A 21,718-nucleotide genomic window follows, 5' to 3' on the forward strand; every position below is an offset into this window, starting at 1 on the left:
ATGTAAATTAAGATGAATACATATGCATCCAAATAAGACCTTAAAAGTTTAGAGAGTTGGTTTATTCGGTTTTAAAGTTAAGGGAGAAAAAATAGATTTTTGTCAAAACTGAGAGAGATAACGTGGACTTTTTCTTTTTCGCACTGGCCCTAGGTGTTGGGCCAAGCGTTTGTACTCATGGCCCAGCACAGAGAGGAAAGGGGCACGCGGCCGCGAATCGCGAGCGTCGCAGGCGCCCGTCCGAGGTCCGACTCCCCTCCCTGTTTCTGCTTCTCTACGCCGTTCTCTCTGTCGCTGCTGCCCGCTGCTAACCCTAGCCGCCGCCGGCCGCCGTCGACCCGTCCTCCGCCTCCCGACCGCCGCCTACTGCCACACCGTCGAGGGCCGACCGGTGACTGGCGTCCTGATGGCCGCCGCCTGCCGCGGACACGCGGTGACAGGCTGACGGCGTGCGTGACGCCCTGCACTGCTGCCTGCTCCGCGCCTGCGCTCTACAACCGCCTGCGGTCTGTCGCCAAGCCCTGGCGCCCGCCTGGACCCGCCCGGCTGCGCGCCTGCGCGCCACAGCGTGACACCATCGCCAACTGCAGACTGCAGTCAGCCAGTCACAAACTCACGGTTCTAATTCCAAGCTTGGTAATTCCCCACTCTCACGTCTAAGTTCTGCCTTAATTTGATGTTGAACTCTTCCTGATCTAGTATGAATTCCATGAATGAACATTATAATTGATTATCTACCTGTTCGTTTCGGCTTATTTGCTCGTATCTGGCTTATAAGCCAAGCCATGGCTTAAATAGTATTTTTCTCTCACACCAAACCAGGCAGCAGTACTTTCAGCCATGGCTTATAAGCCAATCCAGCCGAAACGAACAGGCTGTATATCAATTTTTGTAGCACGTAGAGTTGCACAATGAAGAGCGGGACATTAAATTTCTTTTTTTCCTCCTGCTCCTACGCCAATTATACAACCAGCATCACAAACCCAGCCATCAAAGTTGAAGTGCGGGTGGTATACACGCTTTTCATAGTGGCCCTAGACATCGAAATTGAAGAGCTCCATAGGAACCTAACATTTCGAAAAACAAGCATCACATGCCAGCTCCTAATGAACTGAGACAACTTGCTAATTGGTGAATTTGAATGAGTCTGTTAATGCTGTATTCCTCTTTGTGTCCAGTGCTCGATGGTTTATATGGGTTAGAGGCTTAGAGCTGCCATTTTTGTTGTCTGAACCACCTTTATGAGAGCTACTGATAAAATTTTTGAGAGATGGTTAACTGGAATATATCATCTTAATGAACGTTTGAGTAACTACATGAACCTTTGTTATACTGCTCAATGACTGGCACGCCTCATTTTCATGCAAGTTTAAAACTTTATATGAGGGAGATGTTGGAAAATGGATTAAAAGGGAATTGTAACAATAGCTCAAACTGCTTTTTAGTGACACATATACAGCAAAAATGCAATTTAGGCATTTACATGTTAACATGCTATCTTGACAATCCAACAAATCATCTACAGAAAAGGAATCCATCAAACTGTCTACAGAGTAGCAATTGATATTTTTTTCCATCACTTACCTCATCATGTTTGTAATCATTAAAAGTACTTTTTTTTCGGGCTAATTGCTACTCATGTTGTTATGTCATTACATATAGCAAGTGGAATAGAAGTCGAATCAGGGGGCATTATGTCAGTATATTGTTTACATGAATGGAATTTTAAACATGATTTTGGCTGGGTTGCATTATGTAGTATGGTCCTGTTTGGAACTGCTTTTGGAGCAGCCTTTCACCAAAAAAGAGAAACATTGGAGCAACCAAATGAAACTTCTATATATGCAGCTTCCTGGCAAAGCACTTCCCGCAAAACAACTGTGAGCCAGTTTCCTTGTTAAGCAGCCTGTGGGGAGCTTATCTCGGCCTTCTCTCGCCGTCCTCGAGCGCCTCCTCACCGCGAGTGCCTCCTAGTAGCCTGCCTCCACTGTGACGTTTTCCTCCCGCTGAGCGTCCTCTTCGTCGATGAGTGCTGCCCTGCCCTGCCGGCTGCCTCCTCATTGATTGCCTCCCCACCGAGCGCCATCCCACCTACGAGCGCCATCCCACCGACGAGCGCCTCTGGATCAATGTGTTGCCCTTGATCACCATGTGAGCCGCCCCACATCTACGCACACCCTTGGCCTTTGCCTCCCAGTCACCAGTCGGCTGGTTCCACTAAGCAGGAGGAGCCCTGCTGCTTGCTCTCTCTTCTAGATTGGAAGAAGCTGGAAAAATAAAGCCACACACAAAATGCGCTGCTTTTTAGTTTTTACACAAGAGCTTCTCCAAAAAGAAGCTTTTGTGGACAGCTAGCCATAAGCTAGCTTTCTATAAGTTTAAGCCATTCAAAACAGGGCCTATATGTATATTTAGTGTTTTAGATGTCAGGTTAGCTTGCACATCATTTCATCATATTTGAAACTTATTGAACTGTTAGGGAAGGTGTTTGTCCATGCCTAGGGTTTGTCAGTGTTGTGCCAACATGATATTATTTTTGCAGCTGGATGGAACTTATTGTCTGATGCATTATGTTAAGCAATTTTTTTTTTTCTCGATTCATCATAAAATTTTGTTTGGTTATTGACACCAGATGAAGATTTTTTTTAAAAAAACTGTATTTATTTTGGCTTAATATAGATGCATGTTCCATGCCATTTGGTCCAAAACACATGATATGATTGTCATGTTTTAATATTTGGGTGAGATAGTTTAATGCCATTTTTGGGTGAAATAGTTTATATGGATACCATTTAAGTTTTCTTTTGGCAATGTTCTGCCAAGATGATTTTCGTTTTTGCACTTTACACAGAACTTAACATCTGATACACTGTCAAGCAACATATTATTTCTTTCTTTATATTACAAATTGTGTGGTTATTGATGTCAGATAAGTTGAAAAAAAACATTCCTATTTTGGCTTAGGTGGAATCTATTGCACTTGCACCATGTGTGCTGCTTGTTCATCCTTAACACTTCTTTGTTTCTATTGTATATAGGAAGGCCTTGCAAGGTTTCTTTTTCTTCTTTGTTGATAATTTGATGGATTGCCAAGATACCATGTTAACATGTAAATTCCTGGACTACTTTTTGGCTGTTTATGTCACTAGGAAGCAGATTGAGCTATCACTCTAATATAAACCTTATCTTTAGATTTAACTCTACATTTTCATTTCTGCATCCTACCTGTTATTATTTTTTGGTGACTAATGGGACTATTTCTTTTTACTGTTTCTAAGTTTGTTCTTTTGTTTGAATGTCAGGTGCTATCAACTTGGAAGATGGCAGATGAGGAACAAGCCCCAAGCTCTAGGAAGAGGGTTGCAGGTACCCAAATCAACAAGGATAATCCTGAGCCTGATGATGACGGACCAGAGCAAGAGATGGGTACATTTAAGAAAGCTACTGAGGAAGTTATGGCAACCCGGAGAATTGTAAAGGTTCGGCGCCAGCAGACTTCATCAGCTCCTTCTTCTAATCCTTTCTCTGCAATCAGATTTGCCCCCACTGATTCTAGTGCTCAAACAAGTGCCCCTGTCCCAGAGGCCCAACCTTCAGATGTCAAAGCTGATGAGGGAAGTAATGGTAATGGGAAAGATACTTTGTCTGTGCCAGAAAAGAATGCAGGCTCTGGTGTAAATACTGACTCCGGTGCCACAACTGAAGCACCACCTCAACCTGTTGAAACCAGTGACAAGGCAGAAGACACAAAGGATGAATCTGGTGGAGACAAAGGGGTTGTTGGAGAACCCAACGAAGGTAGCTGCATGCCATCTGAAGTTGAGGGCAAAACAAAAGAGGGAGATGCTGAAGAAAAGGAAGGGGCAGATGAAACTGGAAATAACGATAAAATTAGCAAGGATGATACTGAGAAGAAAGATGGAGGTGAATCAGAGACCAAGGATGGCCTGTCTGATGAGCAGAGAGATGCTGATAAAATTGGCAAGGATGATACTGAGAAGAAAGATGGAGGTGAATCAGAGCAGAAAGATGCTGATAACAAAGGGCAGACATCATCAGCGACACCCCTTTTCTCGTTTAAGAATCTGTCAAGTGGTCAAAATGCTTTCACAGGTCTGACCGGAACTGGATTTTCAAGCACATCATTCTCGTTTGGCTCAGCCTCTAAAGATGGCTCAAGTGCTGGTCCTTTATTTGGGCTGAAAGCTGATGGCTCTTCGTTCCCTTCTTTTAATCTTGGTACTGCTAACAACGGGAGTTCCGCCACAGCGCTTGCTACTTCAGCAAAGGCACCCAAGGAATTTGCTATGACAGAGGGCCCTGTTGAAACCGGTGAAGAAAATGAGAAGGCTGTATTTACTGCTGATTCTGCTTTGTATGAGTACCTAGATGGGGGCTGGAAAGAAAGAGGAAAAGGTGAACTGAAGCTGAACGTCCCTGTATCTGGCGGTGAGAGAGCCCGGCTTGTCATGAGGACAAAAGGCAACTACCGGCTGGTCCTGAATGCAAGCCTCTACAACGACATGTCACTCAAGGACATGGACAAGAAGGGCGTGACGTTTGCCTGCATGAACAGCATTGGGGAGTCACCGAGCAGCCTTGCCACATTTGCTCTGAAGTTCAAGGACACAGCCACCAGGGAGGAATTCAAGGATGCGTTGGAGTCTCACAAGACAAGCAAGGCACCGGACGTGCCGCTGAAGACGCCCGAAAACCCTCCGAAGGCAGCAGAAGTCTGAAGCTGCACTCGGGTCACGCTTACCTTTTACATTATGTCCAGAGTTGTGTTTGCATACGGTTCCCTGGTGCTGTTTTTGGAACAGTGGGTAGCCTGTCGAACTTTCATTATTACATACAGTCATAATCTTAGAATCCTGGAAATGAGACTCGTTAGATATTTGCTCGTCTTGTGCTCCGTTATGTTCTACTATCGGTTAAGACATGTGTGACGTGTTATAACTAGTTATTATTATTATATTCCACCGAGGGCTTATTTTCATCTCGTGTTGAATCGAAAAATTAACTAATTTCTATCCTAACTCACTCTTATGGCCTTTGTTGAACAAGGCCTGTTTTTAAAAGCTGATCGAGACAGACCAGGTTGTAAAAATCCGTAATCAGAACGAACTTGTTAGAGTAATGGAGATCGCTTCCATGCTGGAGTAATGGAGATCGCTTCCATGGTCTAGCTGCCCTTGGGGCTAAGTTGTGTCGGGGTACTAATCCGATCTAAGGATAGTATTCCAGCTTGTACTAGGGTCTCTGTAGCCAATAATTTGGCATCAAGTTCTGAGTAACAGAAATTGCTTCCATGTTAAAAAAAAGAACGAACTTGTTAGAGCCACTCTAGCGATGATTCAATTCAACACACTAAACACACCAAATCCAAATATTATTCAGCACACTAAACACACCAAATCAAATTTGAGGACTTAGACCAAAAAAAAAAAAAATACATCTCTAATATAACCCTACTCAAGCCCATGGAATAGGGAGGCTCTCAGAACTCCTGTGCTTGTGCGGTTGTGCCTCGTTGGTATATCCTGTGGTGCCCCGGTACCCGGGTAGCAGGTAGGCCGGTGATGCGCTCTATTTTTCATTGCCAAATAGGTCAACAAACGTCTGAGTTCTCAGAAAAATCTTCGTAGATCTCTAAACGATGATATTTTAAATTCTAAATAAATGTAAAGCAAGTCTCTATATTTTATTGGTGATGAAACTGAATATTTAAAATTCAATCGAACCTCTGTTTTCTTGTTTTTCTTCTTTAACTGTAAACCAACAAAATTTTCTACCTCTTTCTTTTCTATGTATTTTTCTGATCTGATCAGAAAAAAAATATGATGTTGTTATTCTAACTCGTCCACATAAAAATTTGCAGCCTATCTAGTACTAGTACTCACTGTCACCACTGAAAATTGTCGCCTCGCTTGCAGAACTGCACAAGGGCGACACGAATATTCTCCTCCCCAAAGATGATACTCCCTCCTCAACAAAGATCCCCTTTCTAATCCATGCTGCTGCAGCTTGGGCCGCGCAATCGTTAAGCCTGGAAGGCTGGAACTCGCGAGTCGCGAGCTTGTTGGGCGTGGGCCGCTTCCGCACGGTTCCAGTTCCACGCCCTCAGGCCTAAGTCAGCCCTCACCGACCACCATAATGGTCCACCCGTCTGGCGTGCCCGTTCGTCCGAGCTCGCTGCGCTACCCCGCCGTGTCGCCTCGCTCTAGGTTTTCCTTCGGCGCACCGCAACAGCGCAGCGTCAACAGAGCGACCGCCGCCGAGGCGCGACACCGCCGGTCCATCCAAACCGCGCTCGCCGCATCGAAGGGGCCCTCCCAACCGCCGAGCTCGCCTCTAGACGACGACAACGGGCACGAGGACGACCGGATGGGGAGGAAGGGGCGGAAGGGGAAGGGCGCGGCGGCCGGGGCAGCCGCCGGGGGTAGCGGCGGCATGAGGGAGGCGACGCTGGTGCGCGTCTCAAAGGTGCTCGAGGACTTCCGCGCCTCCAACGCCGAGGGTTCGCACCATTCGCTCCCCTTTACTTTGGCTCCTGTTTTAGAACTTTGGAGCGGCTGATTGGGAGCGTTCGAGCGAGTGTAGCAGTAGTGTGGATGCGCTGCCCAGTGGACTTCGCGCCTGGGGGCTAGAGTTGGAGCTTATCCCTTGCTGTTCTTTTTCCAACTCCGTTAGAATAGGGCAATTTTCGTCCTGTGATCCTGTCGTCCTTAGTCATTAGTGCATTTGTATTACAACCTGCTTTGTGGTTTGCTGCTGTTTCTCATTCACATTGTGCTTTTATCAACATGTCGTTCACATTTGCAGTTACATGTAATTTGCACCTTGGCTCTCTGACGCTAATATAAATTCATGTTCAGGCAAAGTTTGAATGTTTTCTTAGGTTTGACATGTGCTAAGTGGTGCATTCAGTATTTGTAATGTAGCTTTCCAGTCATACCTTTCGGAATTGGCCAATCTTAGGTTACAGAATGTTATCATCTACCATTGGGTTGCATCTTGCAATTTTAGACAAGATTGTTGTGATATAGCTGTACGCCTTGTAGATAACATAGTAAAATTGCCATGCAAAAGTCTTTGCGTGTTTTCATGGCTGTGTATTTGTGGGAACACCAGCACATTGAGCACAAGCACTGACCCAAATAATTGTTTAATATAATTTAATGATGATAGAATTATAGTTAAGTGTAAAAAGGTTGGTATAGTAGTAATAATATCTTCTTATTTTGATGGCATTCTTTTCTCATATATTGGTTGACCCTACTTAAGTTTAAGCACAGCCCCCCCCCCCCCCCCCCCCCCCCCCCCCCCCTCTCTCTTTTCCATCTATTATGTAATGCATTGGGACTATTGCTCTCTTTCTTTGGAGTTATGTTGTGAGCTGAATAAAGTGACACCTAGACTATTTTACCTTGCAGTGTACACATTTGAACCTGATATATCCAAACAAGAGCGAGCTGCAATCCATGAGATGTGTAGGAAAACGGGCATGATATCCAAAAGTTCTGGGTGAGTAAGATAACTAGATTCATGAAGCAAAATTGTTTCAGCGAAGAGTTGTAAGGAATCTATGGTTATGCTTGGTGCATCTTTGGAGAAAATGAGAATTTTGCCATCATCAAACTTGGGCTTCGCTCGTTTGCCATCATGCAAAAGGGATTCGCTGGATTGCCATTATCAAACCGGGTGCACACACTGAAATGCCATTTTGCTGATTTCTCTCCAATTTTATCATTATTTTTATTCCAACCAAACTTTAATTCCCGTTTTACCCCTGCCCCTAAACTCAAAACCTTATCTCTTTCATCCTGTTCATGTTCCTCACACGCACACACACCAGCAGGCCGTTGTCGCCCCAATGCACACTGTGCCGCCCCGACACCAGCACGTGCGGCGCTACTCCTGGCCATCCCACCGCCGCTGCCCTTCCCCAGGCCGCCGCCCGCCCCACCGCCGCACTGCCACCACCCCGCTGCCGCGGCCGTCCAACGCTGCGCCGCCGCCGGCTGACGCCGGCTTGCCGCCTCCGAGTAGGCACGCGCCATCGTCCATGACTGAGTAGACGTCCGCCCCCAGCTCGAGCCGTCCCATCACGGACCTCCACTGCACGACATCGCCGACCTCCACCTGAGCACATCAAGCGCAATCGGGGCGATGCTCTTCGTGGCGTCGGCGTGTGGCCGCCCGTGCAAGAGCAGCGGTGGCGGGCTGGCGTGCGGGTGGTGCTGCGGTAGGCTCGCGTTGGGGTGGTGCGGTGGCTGTCCCCGTGAGAATGAGATTGGTGCGGCTGCTGGCCGGCTTGCGTGCGTGTGTGAGGAGAGAGGAGCAGAGGGAGATGTGCGTGCGAATTGTGAGGAAGAAGAAATGATGGATGAGGTATTTGGGGCAGGGGTAAAACAGGAATAAAAGTTTGGTTGGAATAAAAAATGATTAAATTAGAGAGAAATAAAGAGAATGGCATTCCAGCTAGTGTATCCAGTTTCATAATGGCATCCTAGCGAATCCCGTTTGCATGATGGCAAACAAGCGAAGCCCAAATCTGATGATGGCAAAATTGCCATTTTCTCGCATCTTTGGGTGGCGCCATCCTAATGTTATCTTTGCATTACAAAAGTTGCTTGGTATATGTCTATCCTGAGTTCTATTTGACTTCAGGAATGGGACAAAGCGACGCCTTTCTGTTTATAAAAGAAAACAGAAGCGGGGGCCTGAAATGGAAGAAGGCCCTAGCTACCTTGGGTTTTCTGAAGAGGCAAGGCATGTTTTGCAGGATTTATTTATGCATTACCCTCCTGGTGATGCTGATTTAAATGGGGATTTTGACCGGAATTCTAGTGATAAGGCTGCAAACATCAAATGGAAAACAGATAGTGCGTTTTGCAGGCCAGCAATGAGTAAACTTGATATAACGAAGAAAGTCGAGATGCTTGCCTCTAAAGTAAATGGATCCGACCAGTTGAGAAAGGTCTTACATTCTGGCTAGATAATATTATCTTCCTCTCTTTGCTTAGTTGCTGCTTCTTATTAGTTTTATTTATGAGACAGTCTTATTTATAGCTAAAGGTTTACTTGTGAACAGATCATGGAAGACAGAACAAAACTTCCTATTTCATCCTTCAAGGACGTCATCACTTCAACTTTGGAAAATCACCAGGTATTGTTTTTAGCTCCAAAGGTTTCTCACATTTGCTAGACCACATCTTCAACTCTTGTGGTGCACTGGCGCTGTTTTTTCTCAAATGTGCAGGAGAGCTGTTTTTTTTTCAATAAAGAAGCATAGCATAATACAACAATTCCCAACCCGCATCCAAAAAAAGAAGGGAAAAACTTGGTTTCCATTGTGAGTTTTAGAACATGCACACCACATATAAACTAGAGAAATAACCAAACTGAGCCCAGGGTTGGAGGTTTAAAACTACTGAGCTTGTAAGCTCCGGTGGTCCTATGCTCCGGCACCATAGGCCCCCCTCATCAGCCACCTGCTGGAACCACCAAATGTGCATCCGGATTCTCCGCATTAAAAGTAAAGTTGTTACATTCAGAGGGGGACCTAGCCTCAAGCTGTAGGGTGGATGATGGCTGCTTCTTCTTCCTCCTCCCTCACCTCTTCTCTCTTCACCTTCTCTCCTCACTTCCTCCCCTTCTCCCCTCATGGCTTGTATTCAGCAAAGCGTTTGTCACTTTCCTTATCTTTGCTGTTTCTTCCTTCATGCATTATTTACATTTCCTGTATTTCTTACTAGGTGGTTCTTATTTCTGGACAAACAGGCTGCGGTAAAACCACCCAGGTGCCAATTCTTTCAGCTAATCTCATATTCCTGCATTAAATTCAGTTTTTTTTTATATTGTTTACTATCTATTCTGTTTATTTTTTCTTCTGTTTTTCTATATGAGCTATTGCTATCCTTGTTTTCATATCAATAAGATGTGCTATGTGTGCTTGAGCCAATATCAGTTGATGATGTATCTTATGTATAAAAACTAGAAAGTTCCTTTTGCTATCTCTGCGTGCATGGGATGTTATACAAGAAACAGTCTCTAGGTCCTTTCTGTCCATGTATCTTGTCAGAGGCTGGAGTTTTGTGTTTTCTTGATTTCCTTAGATTTCTGTGCTTGATATTATTACACTTGGTTTTTGTTATTTACAACGATCAATAATATCATCAGTATTCAATCAGACTGATTCCACAAAAGTTTGATGAATTTCTCGTGGTGTCTGTAGACTTATATGTGAACTGAATTGCTTTGGTGATGATTTGGTGTGGGTGTGGGTGGGAGTGATATTTTTGTTTATTTAGCTTACTAACCATGTTTTTCTTATATAGGTGCCTCAATACATCTTGGATCATATGTGGGGCAAGGGTGAATCATGTAAGATCATATGCACTCAACCACGTCGGATATCAGCTATTTCAGGTTTGTGTGACTATTGTGGCAGATTGCTTTTCAGTTTTCATCTTCTTGTTGCTTGTAAGTTATGATTTGGTCTATGTGCTATCCAGTTGCCGAGCGAATCTCTGCTGAAAGAGGAGAGGCTGTTGGTGACACCGTTGGATATAAGGTATTAACAAATTGTTATATCTTTCTATGATATATTTCTTGGTAGGTCTCTTTTTAGGGCAATGTTAAGGTTACTGTGAAATGTCAAAAGAGGAATGACCATTCCTAGATAGAAGTGCTTCCAGCCTTCCAGGGTCATCTGTTTTTAAATAAAGGAAGTATATTTTTGTATGTAGACATTTTTCTTCTTTTGACAGCTTGTCATGTTGTTTGGGATTTCCCTTTTTTACATATACTTTACCTTTCTTGAATGTATGTTTCCTGCATCTATTGTGCTCATAACTGTGTCTGATATGCCATTTTTTCTTGTCTTACGCTATTCTTTGTTCTCAATGTAGATACGTTTGGAGTCAAAAGGAGGGAAGAATTCATCAGTCTTGTTCTGCACAAATGGCGTTCTTTTGAGATTACTGATAGGAAGAGGAACTAACACTTCAAAAGCACGAAATTGGAAACGCTCATTAGATGATGCAATTTTGGGAATAACACACATCATTGTGGTAATGCTTTATATTTAAATTTTCACTCTGTGTACATGTTATCACGTATAATTTGTACTCCCTTCTAACTATATATCGTTTTGCAAAGCATTCTATCATCTTCTAAGCTGTACTGATATAGACAGAAGTATTTTGATTTTCACATCAAAATGATAATAACATTACTTTCGTATGATTATTGATTACATATTTTCAAGAGTATATAATTGGAAAAGCAATGGTGAGCTATGCATTCAAAGACTGTTAATGTCCTGTATGGACAATAAGTTTTGTAGAGATGGTGTGGTTGTTTTTGGAATCAAATGTATTCCTTGTAACATTTACCGACGGTGGTACTGAGTAGTTTGATAGGTCCCATAAGTGATATTTTTAGCATCAATGCTTTTGTGACTTCTGATCAGATTTTCTTCTAACATTAACGCTTTTATGAGTTTTGATCATATTTACTGTTTTATTTTGATGCACTCTTAACATCCACACACATGATTATGAATGTTTGGCCACTTTGTTAAATTTGGGGCAATTTCTTCTTAAGTTAACCTCAAATCATTTTATGATGGGAATAAAAGTTTATGCTTCTCAATCGAGCTTACGATGTGATGAATTTGGCCATGATAGCCTTTTCTGAAATATTACTTATTTCACACCATTTCAAATCTCATCCTTGTGAATCTTGTTGATCATTGGATTTAGAACCTGATGTTTTGCGCACAATGCAGGGGCAAAAATACAATAGAGCCTGTTATAAACACCATTGTTGTAATGTTGGGTCGTGTATTATTCTATAATATAAATGGTATGAGCTAATTATAATTTTTTACTGTCTCCAGGATGAAATCCATGAAAGGGATAGGTTTTCTGATTTCATGCTGACTATTCTAAGGTATCACAATAAAACTGTTTTTGTACACTAGCTAATTACTAAAAGTGCACATAGGAACATAATAATACTTTTCACGAAACAATTTTATGCAGAGACTTGTTGCCAGTGTATCCTCATCTTCGTTTGGTGAGTAGAATCTTCCTTTGTAGTTCAGCCATTTTAACAGAACATAAAAGATGTTTCAAACATGTTGTAAATGCAATCATCAGGCTGCTTAAGGTTTTGTAGACCGGGGGTTCCTGGTTTGGTAGATTGATGTTACAGCATCGCTAATTCATCACATTAAAACTTTGTTACACTAGTTGTAGTCTTAAAACATGGTTTGTTAAGAGTTCAACTCGAAAGCCAGAGCCCTCAAAGAGGTAAGCCCTGGACACACTCTCCAAGAACACACAAACACTACATTTATGGCTTTTCTGTTTTTTTACTCTTGTAGTATGGTGCTGCTGGAGTGCTATGCAGCTTTTCTGGTTTTTTCCTCTATTTATACACAGCTGTCATAAACAGCCTAATGTACCCTCCGCCCCTAAAACAAAGTCATTCTAGTTTGTTATAAGTCAAATTTTCCTAAGTTTGATGAAGTTTATAGAGAAGAGTATCAACATTTATTACACCAAATAGGCATACTACAAAAAATATACTTAATGATGATGAATCTAATGATACTTAGTTGCTACCATAATATTTATCTTTTTTTATATAAACTTGATCAAACTTAAGATCATTTGACTTAGGAGTTAGGACAAAATATAATGAGTTCCTTTTAGGGGAGGGAATACATTTGAGGCTTGGATAATCTCCTAATTGATGCAGTCAATGCCTTCTATGATCTTCCCGTTATTTTCGTTGACAAGCTGAAATCTAGTTATCACTAATAGAAATGAACCTAGTCCTTAGCTGAACCTGAACACACACACACACACACACACATATAAACATATACAGATGCACGCACTAGGTTATTGCACTCATGACTTACCATGTTTAAATCCGAGTATATTTCCAACACAAAAGCATTGACTAGTGTATTTAACAGGTACTCATGAGTGCAACAATTGATGCTGAGCGTTTTTCGCAATATTTCAATGGATGTTCAGTCATTCAAGTCCCTGGTTTTACCTATCCTGTTAGTAAACCCTCTCAGATTTGAATACATTAAACGATCTGAAATCATTGTTGGAAGTTATGACTTCTTTTTACTCAGGTCAAAACTTTCTATTTGGAGGATGTGCTTTCTATTCTACAGTCTGCGGGTGGTAATCATCTTAATACTACCAGTGATAAAAAAGAGAGCAATGTTTTAAGTGATGATTTCAAAAGCTCAATGGATGATTCAATTAACCTGGCTTTGGTCAATGATGAATTTGATCCTCTCCTTGAGCTTATTTCTGCAGAGCAGAACACAGAAGTCTATAATTACCAGCATTCAGAGACTGGTGTAACACCTTTAATTGTTTTTGCTGCAAAGGGTCAGCTTGGGGATGTCTGTATGCTTTTATCTTTTGGTGTGGATTGTTCATCACAGGATCATGATGGAAAATCCGCATTAGATTGGGCACAACAAGAGAATCAACAAGAGGTCTGTGAAGTAATCAAGAAACATACGGAGTGTAGTTCAGAAAAATCAACTGAAGATAACGAGCTGCTTAATAAGTACTTGGCAACTATTAATCCAGAGCACATTGATACTCTGCTAATTGAACGGTTGCTTGGAAAAATTTGCGTGGATTCCAATGAAGGAGCCATCTTGGTATTTCTTCCTGGCTGGGAAGATATCAATCAAACACGTGAAAGGTTATTTGCTTCTCCATTCTTTCGGGATTCATCAAGATTTCTTGTGTTGTCTCTTCATTCTATGATCCCGTCTTCGGAGCAGAAAAAAGTTTTCAAACATCCACCAGCAGGGGTTCGTAAAATTATTCTCTCAACCAATATTGCAGAGACTGCTGTGACAATTGATGATGTTGTGTTTGTCATAGATAGTGGGAGAATGAAAGAGAAAAGTTACGATCCATACAATAATGTGTCCACACTTCATGCTTCTTGGGTTTCAAAAGCCAGTGCAAGACAACGCGAAGGGCGTGCTGGCCGATGTCAGCCAGGAACTTGCTATCATCTTTACTCAAGGTTTAGAGCATCATCCTTGCCAGACTACCAAATTCCTGAAATAAAAAGAATGCCCATTGAGGAACTTTGTTTGCAGGTACGCTACTTGTTTATATTTATTTTGTCCCTAATATTCAATGGAAAAAATGCCATGAAACATTTCATGGAACTGCGATTAAAGTACTTGTTAGTTACTCGGTGCTGTTTGTTAATCCAATTGCCATGCTGCAGGTCAAACTGCTTGATTCAAACTGCAGAATAGCAGACTTTCTGAAGAAAACCTTGGACCCTCCAATTCCAGAAACTGTAAGAAATGCTATTGCTGTGCTTCAGGATCTTGGTGCTTTAACACAAGACGAACAACTAACAGAATTAGGAGAAAAGCTGGGTTCCCTGCCAGTCCATCCATCCACCACCAAGATGCTCCTGTTTGCTATATTAATGAACTGCCTGGATCCAGCATTGACATTGGCATGTGCAGCTGATTATAGAGATCCATTTGTCCTTCCAATAGCGCCAGATGAGAGGAAAAGGGCAGCTGCAGCGAGAGTTGAGCTTGCTTCATTGTATGGTGGGTTCAGCGACCAACTTGCTGTTGTGGCGGCATTTGACTGCTGGAGGCGTGCCAAAGATAGAGGCCAAGAATCTCAATTTTGTGCAAAGTACTTTGTCTCTTCAAACATCATGTATATGCTATCAAACATGAGGAAACAACTTCAGAATGAACTGTCTCAAAGAGGGTTTGTCCCTGCAGATGCATCTGCCTGCAGCTTAAATTCTAAAGATCCAGGTACTCAGGTCTCTATGAAAATGCAAGTCTGGAAAAGTTGTATGCTCTTGGATTCCTTTAATATGTTCCTGTTTTTGTATGTGAACTATGTACGTGTTAGTTTTGTGAAACACTAAGTATTTAGTGGCTCATTTTGCTAGATCTCTAGGTAATTCTTTCTGGTGCCTATATGTGGGAGTTATACTTTACATGCTCACAGTGCCTAAAGTATGAGTGTGCGTGTGTGATGGTTCACGTCACATTTAAAGGAGTACTTAAGTTTACAACACATTGTTCAACACTTAGTCTTAACACCATGATACACTTAAAGTTGATACATGTCCACGGGTGTGCCACTTCCATAGACCTACGCCTCACAGACAGTCATCTACCACTCCCAGTCTGTAGAGGAGCGTGTGTGTGTGTGCGTGTGTGTGTGTGTGGGTATACGAAATTAGTATATTCAGATTATTAGATATGGCAAGTTCTCTTCAGCCATCTAAAGATGGGTATTTTAGTTAACTAGCTAAAAGTTATTGCATATGCCGATCAGATTTTCCAGCTGCTTTTATTTTCTCTATTTCTGTTATTTCTTTAATTTAAACATCCTGTAACTTTATTTGGTAATAAAAAAATGTTTTACGCCTTTGAAGGGTGCTAGACCATCTTGTAACCAAAGCATTGTTGAACTTATTTCACAAATTTTACTTTGTGTCTTATAATTTGATTTGTTTAAGTGTACTTACCTGCAACTCTATTAGGTATCATGCGTGCTGTTCTTATGGCTGGTGCGTACCCAATGGTAGGGAAATTGCTCCCTCCTCGCAAAAATGCTAGAAAAACAGTTGTGGAAACAGCAAGTGGTGCCAAAGTTCGTCTGCACCCACACTCCTGCAACTTTAACCTATCTTTCAATAAATCTTCTGGGAAGCCGCTGCTGATATACGATGAGATCACTCGAGGTGATGGTGGAATGTATATAAAAAATTCTTCAGTTGTTGGGTCATATCCTTTGCTTCTAATAGCTACAGAAATGGTTGTTGCTCCACCTGATGATGGTAGTGATGATGAGGAGGAAGATTCCAGTGAGGATGAAGCTGAGGAAAACACTTTGGTACAGCACAAAGAAGAGATCATGTCTTCACCTGATAGCACTGTTTCAGTTGTTGTTGATCGGTGGCTCCGGTTTGACGCTACGGCTCTGGATGTTGCTCAAATATACTGCTTAAGAGAACATCTAGCATCTGCTATTCTTTTCAAAGTAAGATGATATTACCTTGGCTGCTGCATTCTTTTAATTTAATTGTGCATGTAGTTTTTTCTCTGTTGTGCGCCCTATCTTTTCTCCTATGTTTCTGAAAGATGCCACTATGACCTGTCAGGCACACCAGCAAATTGCCATGCAATTTATTCTGCATAAGTAATTTCTTATAATTGATATATGCACGAGAAAAATAGTAATGATGAATCTTCAATATGCTACTCCCTCCAATCTCAGATGAGTGATGTTTTGGAGCTGTCTAAAGTCAACCACTTCGAACTTAGACTACTTTTTTTTTACAATATGTTTATAAAACATGAGAAATGTTATACTTCTGTGATATTTCCTCTGTTCAAAATTATAGGTCTTTTTGTCTTTTCGTCTTTTCTGGATACATAGTTTTTACGATGTATGCGTATGTCTAGGTACATAGCTTTTTGCTATGTATGTAGAAAAAGCCAAAATGACCTATAGTTTTGGACTCGAGGAGTACTAATTTTCAAGACAAACCTATCACTTCCCAAACTTTCAAACTGAATGGGTAAAAGGTAATTTATGGTCAGAGTGTGGAATATTGATTTCGTACAACCTTGAACATAACTTATTTGTGACTAGAGGGAGTATTTTTTTTACACAGTTACTCCTAGCTGGTTTTGTTTGGGATAATGCACCTGGACGATCCTCTCTATTACACACTATTCTAGATCCCTTCAAACTCTTGAGCTATGACTTCTCTTACTTTTGTGATTGTTTCTTTTCTGATAAAATGTGTCTTCTACAGGTGAAACATCCGCAAGATGTTCTACCGCCTGCGCTTGGAGCGTCAATGTATGCCATCGCATGCATCCTTTCATATGATGGCTTGCCTGCTATGGTTCCACCGAATGATCTTTCAGCAAACGGAGGTTCAGGCCAGAATTTAGCAGAAGCTAGCAGATTCTCTCAGGGAAGAGCGGGTTATATTCCACCTAGTGGTTTTCTGATGTCCTTATTAGCTGATAAGACCCATCCAGGAGGTTCTTCAGCGCATACTCGGCCATCCAGGGCTCCTGTTGGTAGGTTTGATCGATCTCAGCGTCCTTTCCGCAATTCTGGACCTGGGAGTTCAGCACCACGTTCTTTCAAAAGGCAGCGCGACGCTGCACGGTGAGCTGGGCTTAAAGGCAGCCTTTTGCATGCCTTTTTGGATGTGCTTTATCAACAGTGCCTGATCGACGAAAAGGACGTATCACAACTTTTCTGTATTCCGTTGTAGAAATGAAAGTTAAGAATTATGGCACATCAATGGATTCCTCTGTCGAAGAGCTCAGAGATCACCGTTTTTGTAGGTATGGGCTCCAGTGTTCAGTTTACTCAGCTAAGGCACAGATGTCAAAAGAAAAATGGAAAAGAAAAGCGAAGACCTGTTACTTGCTCAAATAATGAGCCCCCATAATTGACGGCATTGCTAGATAGTAGATGAGCTTTGCGCTGTAGTGCCATAGACAGTGGGGAAGTATGGTGCGAGGTGTCTAATTCTGTGCTTGTATGTACTTATTAGCATACTTGCCCTTTCCTCAGAATTCGGTTCACACCAACATTTCCTCAGAATTCGGTTATAGTGACACCAACATGATGTGACGCATTTTATTCTTGTTTGAAGAAAAAAAACGAGCGAAATACGATGCCTTTTCGGGTCAGAAGGTACTGTAGGTCGTAAAAGCCTGAAGGTTTAAAGTTTGACAACTTGGAATCCAGGCGAGTTGGAAAGTTGAATTGTTTAGGCCAAGAGTGTACCATCCCTCGGGTAAAGTGGCAATAAGGGTAATTTAGGCCCTCTTTGGTGCAGCTCCGGGCGGCTCCGGCTCCATTTGCTGCGACACTGTTTACATCATGTGCGGACACTGTTTGTCAGAGTTGGCTTTCTCTCTCTTTGTTTTCTCTCTCACAGAGCCGTTTTGGGGGGAGAAGGTTTTTTTTTTTTTTGCTTCTCCAACTCCGGCTAAAGTGTCGCTACAGTGTAGGAGCCGGAGCACGCAGGAGCCTGGCCAAACGGGGCCTTAAAGTCGCAGCGTGTGGTGCTATGGAAAACCTACTTCTTAGGCTGTAGTTGAATCTAAGGTCATAAGTGTCCTTTTTAAGCTCTGGGTTGTAATTTTCTTTCTGAAGAAATGCTTACCTTAAGGGCAACGGTGATTTTGCTCTAATTTTTTTAATTTATTAGTGGTTGCGCCCGTTTTTTTTAATTGAAGTTTGAGTTCGCCCCTAGTCCCTTAAAAAGATCTGACGGTGTGAATGCAATAGTAAAAAGATGACATTTCACATACGGATTTGTCCCTGCATTTTAGTGCGTGTGTTCGGTTTGGAGATAAGTAGTAATGGAATGGCCCCATCCATATTTATTTTTTAGAATGGGATTGTTCTCTTTTTTTTGTTCGGTTGAAAGAAATAGAACCGTCGCCGTTTCTTGTTTAGTTCTAGTCGGCTGAAAGTTACGCGAAGAAGAGGGACGAGCCATGTCCCCTCTTTTTCGAGGGATACAGGGACATTCTCGATTTCGGAAAATATTCATGAGATATTCCCAAAGGGGATGGATCATATCCCCACTAAACTCCGATCGAAACAACTCATGTTCGTTTCGCTGAAATTTAACTTATGCTGATTTGTTATTATAGAAAAATATTGTTCATTCGCTGAAAAGTACTGTTGAACTAGCGCTGCAAAACAGGGTCAATACCTTCCCATCCCTTATTGTCCCTAGAACCAAATACACAATTAAAGATCTATGTATTTTACCCCTGTTTTGACTTTTTATTTGGGCAATGTGTGATACTCCCTCTATCCCTGAACGTTGTTTTCGCTAACTTTGACTAAATATATATAATAATATTAATATTTATGGTATAAAATTAATATAAAAAAACTCGGGCTGCGAGGGTAGACACCCCTAAGCTATTTTACTTAAGGTAGAGGATTTCTCACATAGCCCAAGAAACCCCTCGAACCCCATGCCCCACCAGCACACAGGGCCCTGTTACCCGGTGAGAGGGCCGGTCCATTTTACCTGTGCTTTGGAAATGTGGGAGAACCGAGGTTTTTTCTTTCCACCGACTAAAAATTCGCCTAACCAAGGATTCGAACTCTGGTCATGGGGGACGCCACCCAGAGGCTTGACCAACTGGTCTAGCAACCGTAGGCATAAAATTAATATCATTAGATAGATTGTTGAATCTATTTTTATAATAAATTTATTTAGAGATACAAATGGTGTATATATTTTCTATAAATCCAGTCAAACTTACTACACGGAAACCAAAAGCGATAGTTATTTAGGGATGGAGGGAGTATATCTTAAAGAATTTTGACACAGTACGTTGAGAGCTTCATTCAAGGGCTCTGAACAGTTGTCCTGGATTCAGCGGCCATGGTCAGCTGTGTTGGCTAGGACTTGCTCTCTCTCTTTCAAATTATAAAAATTTGATGTACGTAGAAAAATCAAAACGTCTGGAAAGAGTACTAAGTTTTATATTTTCCTTATCCTAATCAATTGCTAATTGCGTTCATCTTTTTCGGTTGGGCCGAATATTTCTGGATTCTGCAGATGCATCAAATCATATCAGAGGCCCATGCACTTCTTCCAGCACCGCGGCTCCTCATGGCCGCGCTGAGGCCTTCTTCAATGTGTGGTCTTAGTACTCCCAGTCTGTGTTGGTTTGTTTTTTAGGAAAAGCTGAGAAAAAGTTGTGTGTGATCGCTCATACAGTGATGCCTGCTACTCCTACACATCGCTCATACAGTGATGCCTGCTACTCCTGCACATCGCTCATACAGTTATAGGACCTGATATTTTTCCTAGCTCTACTTCCACTTGAGGCTACGCCTCGCCAGCGGGCCCGCGCGCCCGCACCGGTCCTGGTCACCGCCGGCGTGGTCACTTGGTCGCATCTCACGCGCCGCCCAGCTTCCTTTCCTCCTGGCGCTCAGTTTCTCTCCTTCCCATGACGCCAGGCAGGTTTGTGTCGTGACTCGTGACCCGCTGCGTGCGAGTGCAACTGTGCAAGAAGAGGCGCGGGGGACCTAATAAGGGAGTGCGCTAGCATCGCCTCACTTAGTCTGTGCAAGCAAAGTCTTCAACAACAATATCCAAAATACAAGACTTATTCGTTCCTTAGGTAGCGCTACAGGCAAAAAGTTTAATACCTATTTGGCACCTTCTTCAACCACAAGATCCAAAAGAGAATTCTTTCTGCAAATAGGTTTTCAAGAGAGAGGATGCTTATATTTAGGTTGTACATATCAGACAACCCAAAATAGATCTTCTGTATAAATACTCCATTGAAGATTAATTTTAGAACTTTTGCTAACTATTTTAGATTTGAGAGCCCCTGTGATTATCTGGTTGGGTGGTTCGGTGGCCATCCCTCGGCCTGGCTGCACGAAGCTAGTTGCTTGTAACTGGTCTTTAGCCAGGCTTGGGGAGGCCACCGTACGCTCCTAGCCAGGTCCCTCTGGGAACGCGGCTGGAGATCGTTCTTCTGGGCCAGGCCAGAGCCACGGTTCGCTTCACCTCCCGCGGTCCCGTCGCTCCTTCCTTCACCCCGTCTGACCATGGTACGACGCCTCACCTCCGCCCCCTCCGCGAGTCTGGTCGTCCTCCGCATCGGCATCTCGCGTTCGTGCGCCGGCCATCAGCTTCCCCGACGAGCTCCTGGTGCGTCCGTCCTCGCCGGTGCTTCCCCAGCCATCCGCGTCCGTCCTCGCGTGTCAGGCGTACGCACGGAGCCACCAGAGTTCCGAGATCCGCCGCCGCCGCCACCGCCACCGGCAACAAGAAGCTGACGTGCCTCTGCTCGCCGACGAGCCACCCGGGGTCGTTCCGCTGCAGCCGGCACCGGAACGGGCGGCCGCGCGGGGCGGCGGTGGCGAGGCGGTGCACGGCGCCAGCAGGGGCGGCACTGGCAGGGCGGTCCGTGCGCGCGCTGCTGCTCCAGACGATCGGCAGCGGCCCGGACGAGCTCGGCCGCCGCCGCGGGGTCGAGGACTTCCAGCCGCGCGCCCCTCCAGGCTGCTCCTCATGAACCTGTGACGCTGCCGGCCGGCCTGCTTGGATCGTCTCTGCTCCTCCCGAGTGCTGATTTTGAGTGTCGAGCCAGATACAGTGCTGATGGTGCGCCACTATTTCGTGCGTACGCATCGATTCGACGACGCTCGATTGTAAGTACTATGTTAGCAATAAAGAACAAAAAATACTTGTTTGTACTGCTTGTGGTGGGGCCGGCGCACGCGGCGCCATGGCGCCCGGCATGTCAGGCATCGCCGGCGGGTCCATGGCGGTCCATCTGCGGTCTCCAGGCGGCCGCGTTCGTCAGCGGTGTCTCGCGCATGGGTGTCGGCGGCGGTGGCGCGCTCAGGCGGCTGGATGCGCGTTGCGAGTGTCGTCGTTCACCAGGTGTTCCATAAATTGCCTAAAAACAATAAACTTACATGCACAAAGAAGAGGTGATATCCTAGCCAAATCAGCTATCTAAACACTCAGGTCGCTAGTCAGACTTAAGCTCCCTTTGGCACGGCTCATCCAAAACGGCTTCACCAGTGAAGCCAAAGCCGGTGAAACCAGAAAAACAGACTTTTTCCGGCTTCTA

General features: G+C 43.6%; 2 protein-coding genes across 2 annotated transcripts; both read left to right on the top strand.

The window, feature by feature from the left end:
• The first annotated feature begins 505 nt into the window (after positions 1-505).
• LOC136459095 (nuclear pore complex protein NUP50B-like) lies at positions 506-4,982 on the top strand. The gene is made up of 2 exons (XM_066458999.1): positions 506-636; positions 3,303-4,982. The coding sequence occupies exon 2, from the start codon at positions 3,321-3,323 to the stop codon at positions 4,737-4,739; it is 1,419 nt and encodes a 472-aa protein (XP_066315096.1). The 5' UTR covers positions 506-636; positions 3,303-3,320; the 3' UTR covers positions 4,740-4,982.
• Positions 4,983-6,105: 1,123 nt separating this feature from the next.
• LOC136456615 (DExH-box ATP-dependent RNA helicase DExH6-like) lies at positions 6,106-17,908 on the top strand. Its single transcript, XM_066456528.1, has 15 exons — positions 6,106-6,520; positions 7,437-7,527; positions 8,674-8,983; positions 9,098-9,172; positions 9,762-9,806; positions 10,344-10,434; positions 10,521-10,579; positions 10,917-11,078; positions 11,909-11,961; positions 12,054-12,087; positions 12,998-13,087; positions 13,166-14,164; positions 14,299-14,857; positions 15,598-16,097; positions 16,879-17,908. Exons 1-15 carry the CDS (start codon positions 6,157-6,159, stop codon positions 17,245-17,247), a joined length of 3,801 nt encoding a protein of 1,266 aa, XP_066312625.1. The 5' UTR covers positions 6,106-6,156; the 3' UTR covers positions 17,248-17,908.
• The last annotated feature ends 3,810 nt before the right edge of the window (positions 17,909-21,718 follow it).

This window comes from Miscanthus floridulus, chromosome 6, assembly GCF_019320115.1.
Source record: "Miscanthus floridulus cultivar M001 chromosome 6, ASM1932011v1, whole genome shotgun sequence".
Classification (NCBI taxonomy): Eukaryota; Viridiplantae; Streptophyta; class Magnoliopsida; order Poales; family Poaceae; genus Miscanthus; species Miscanthus floridulus.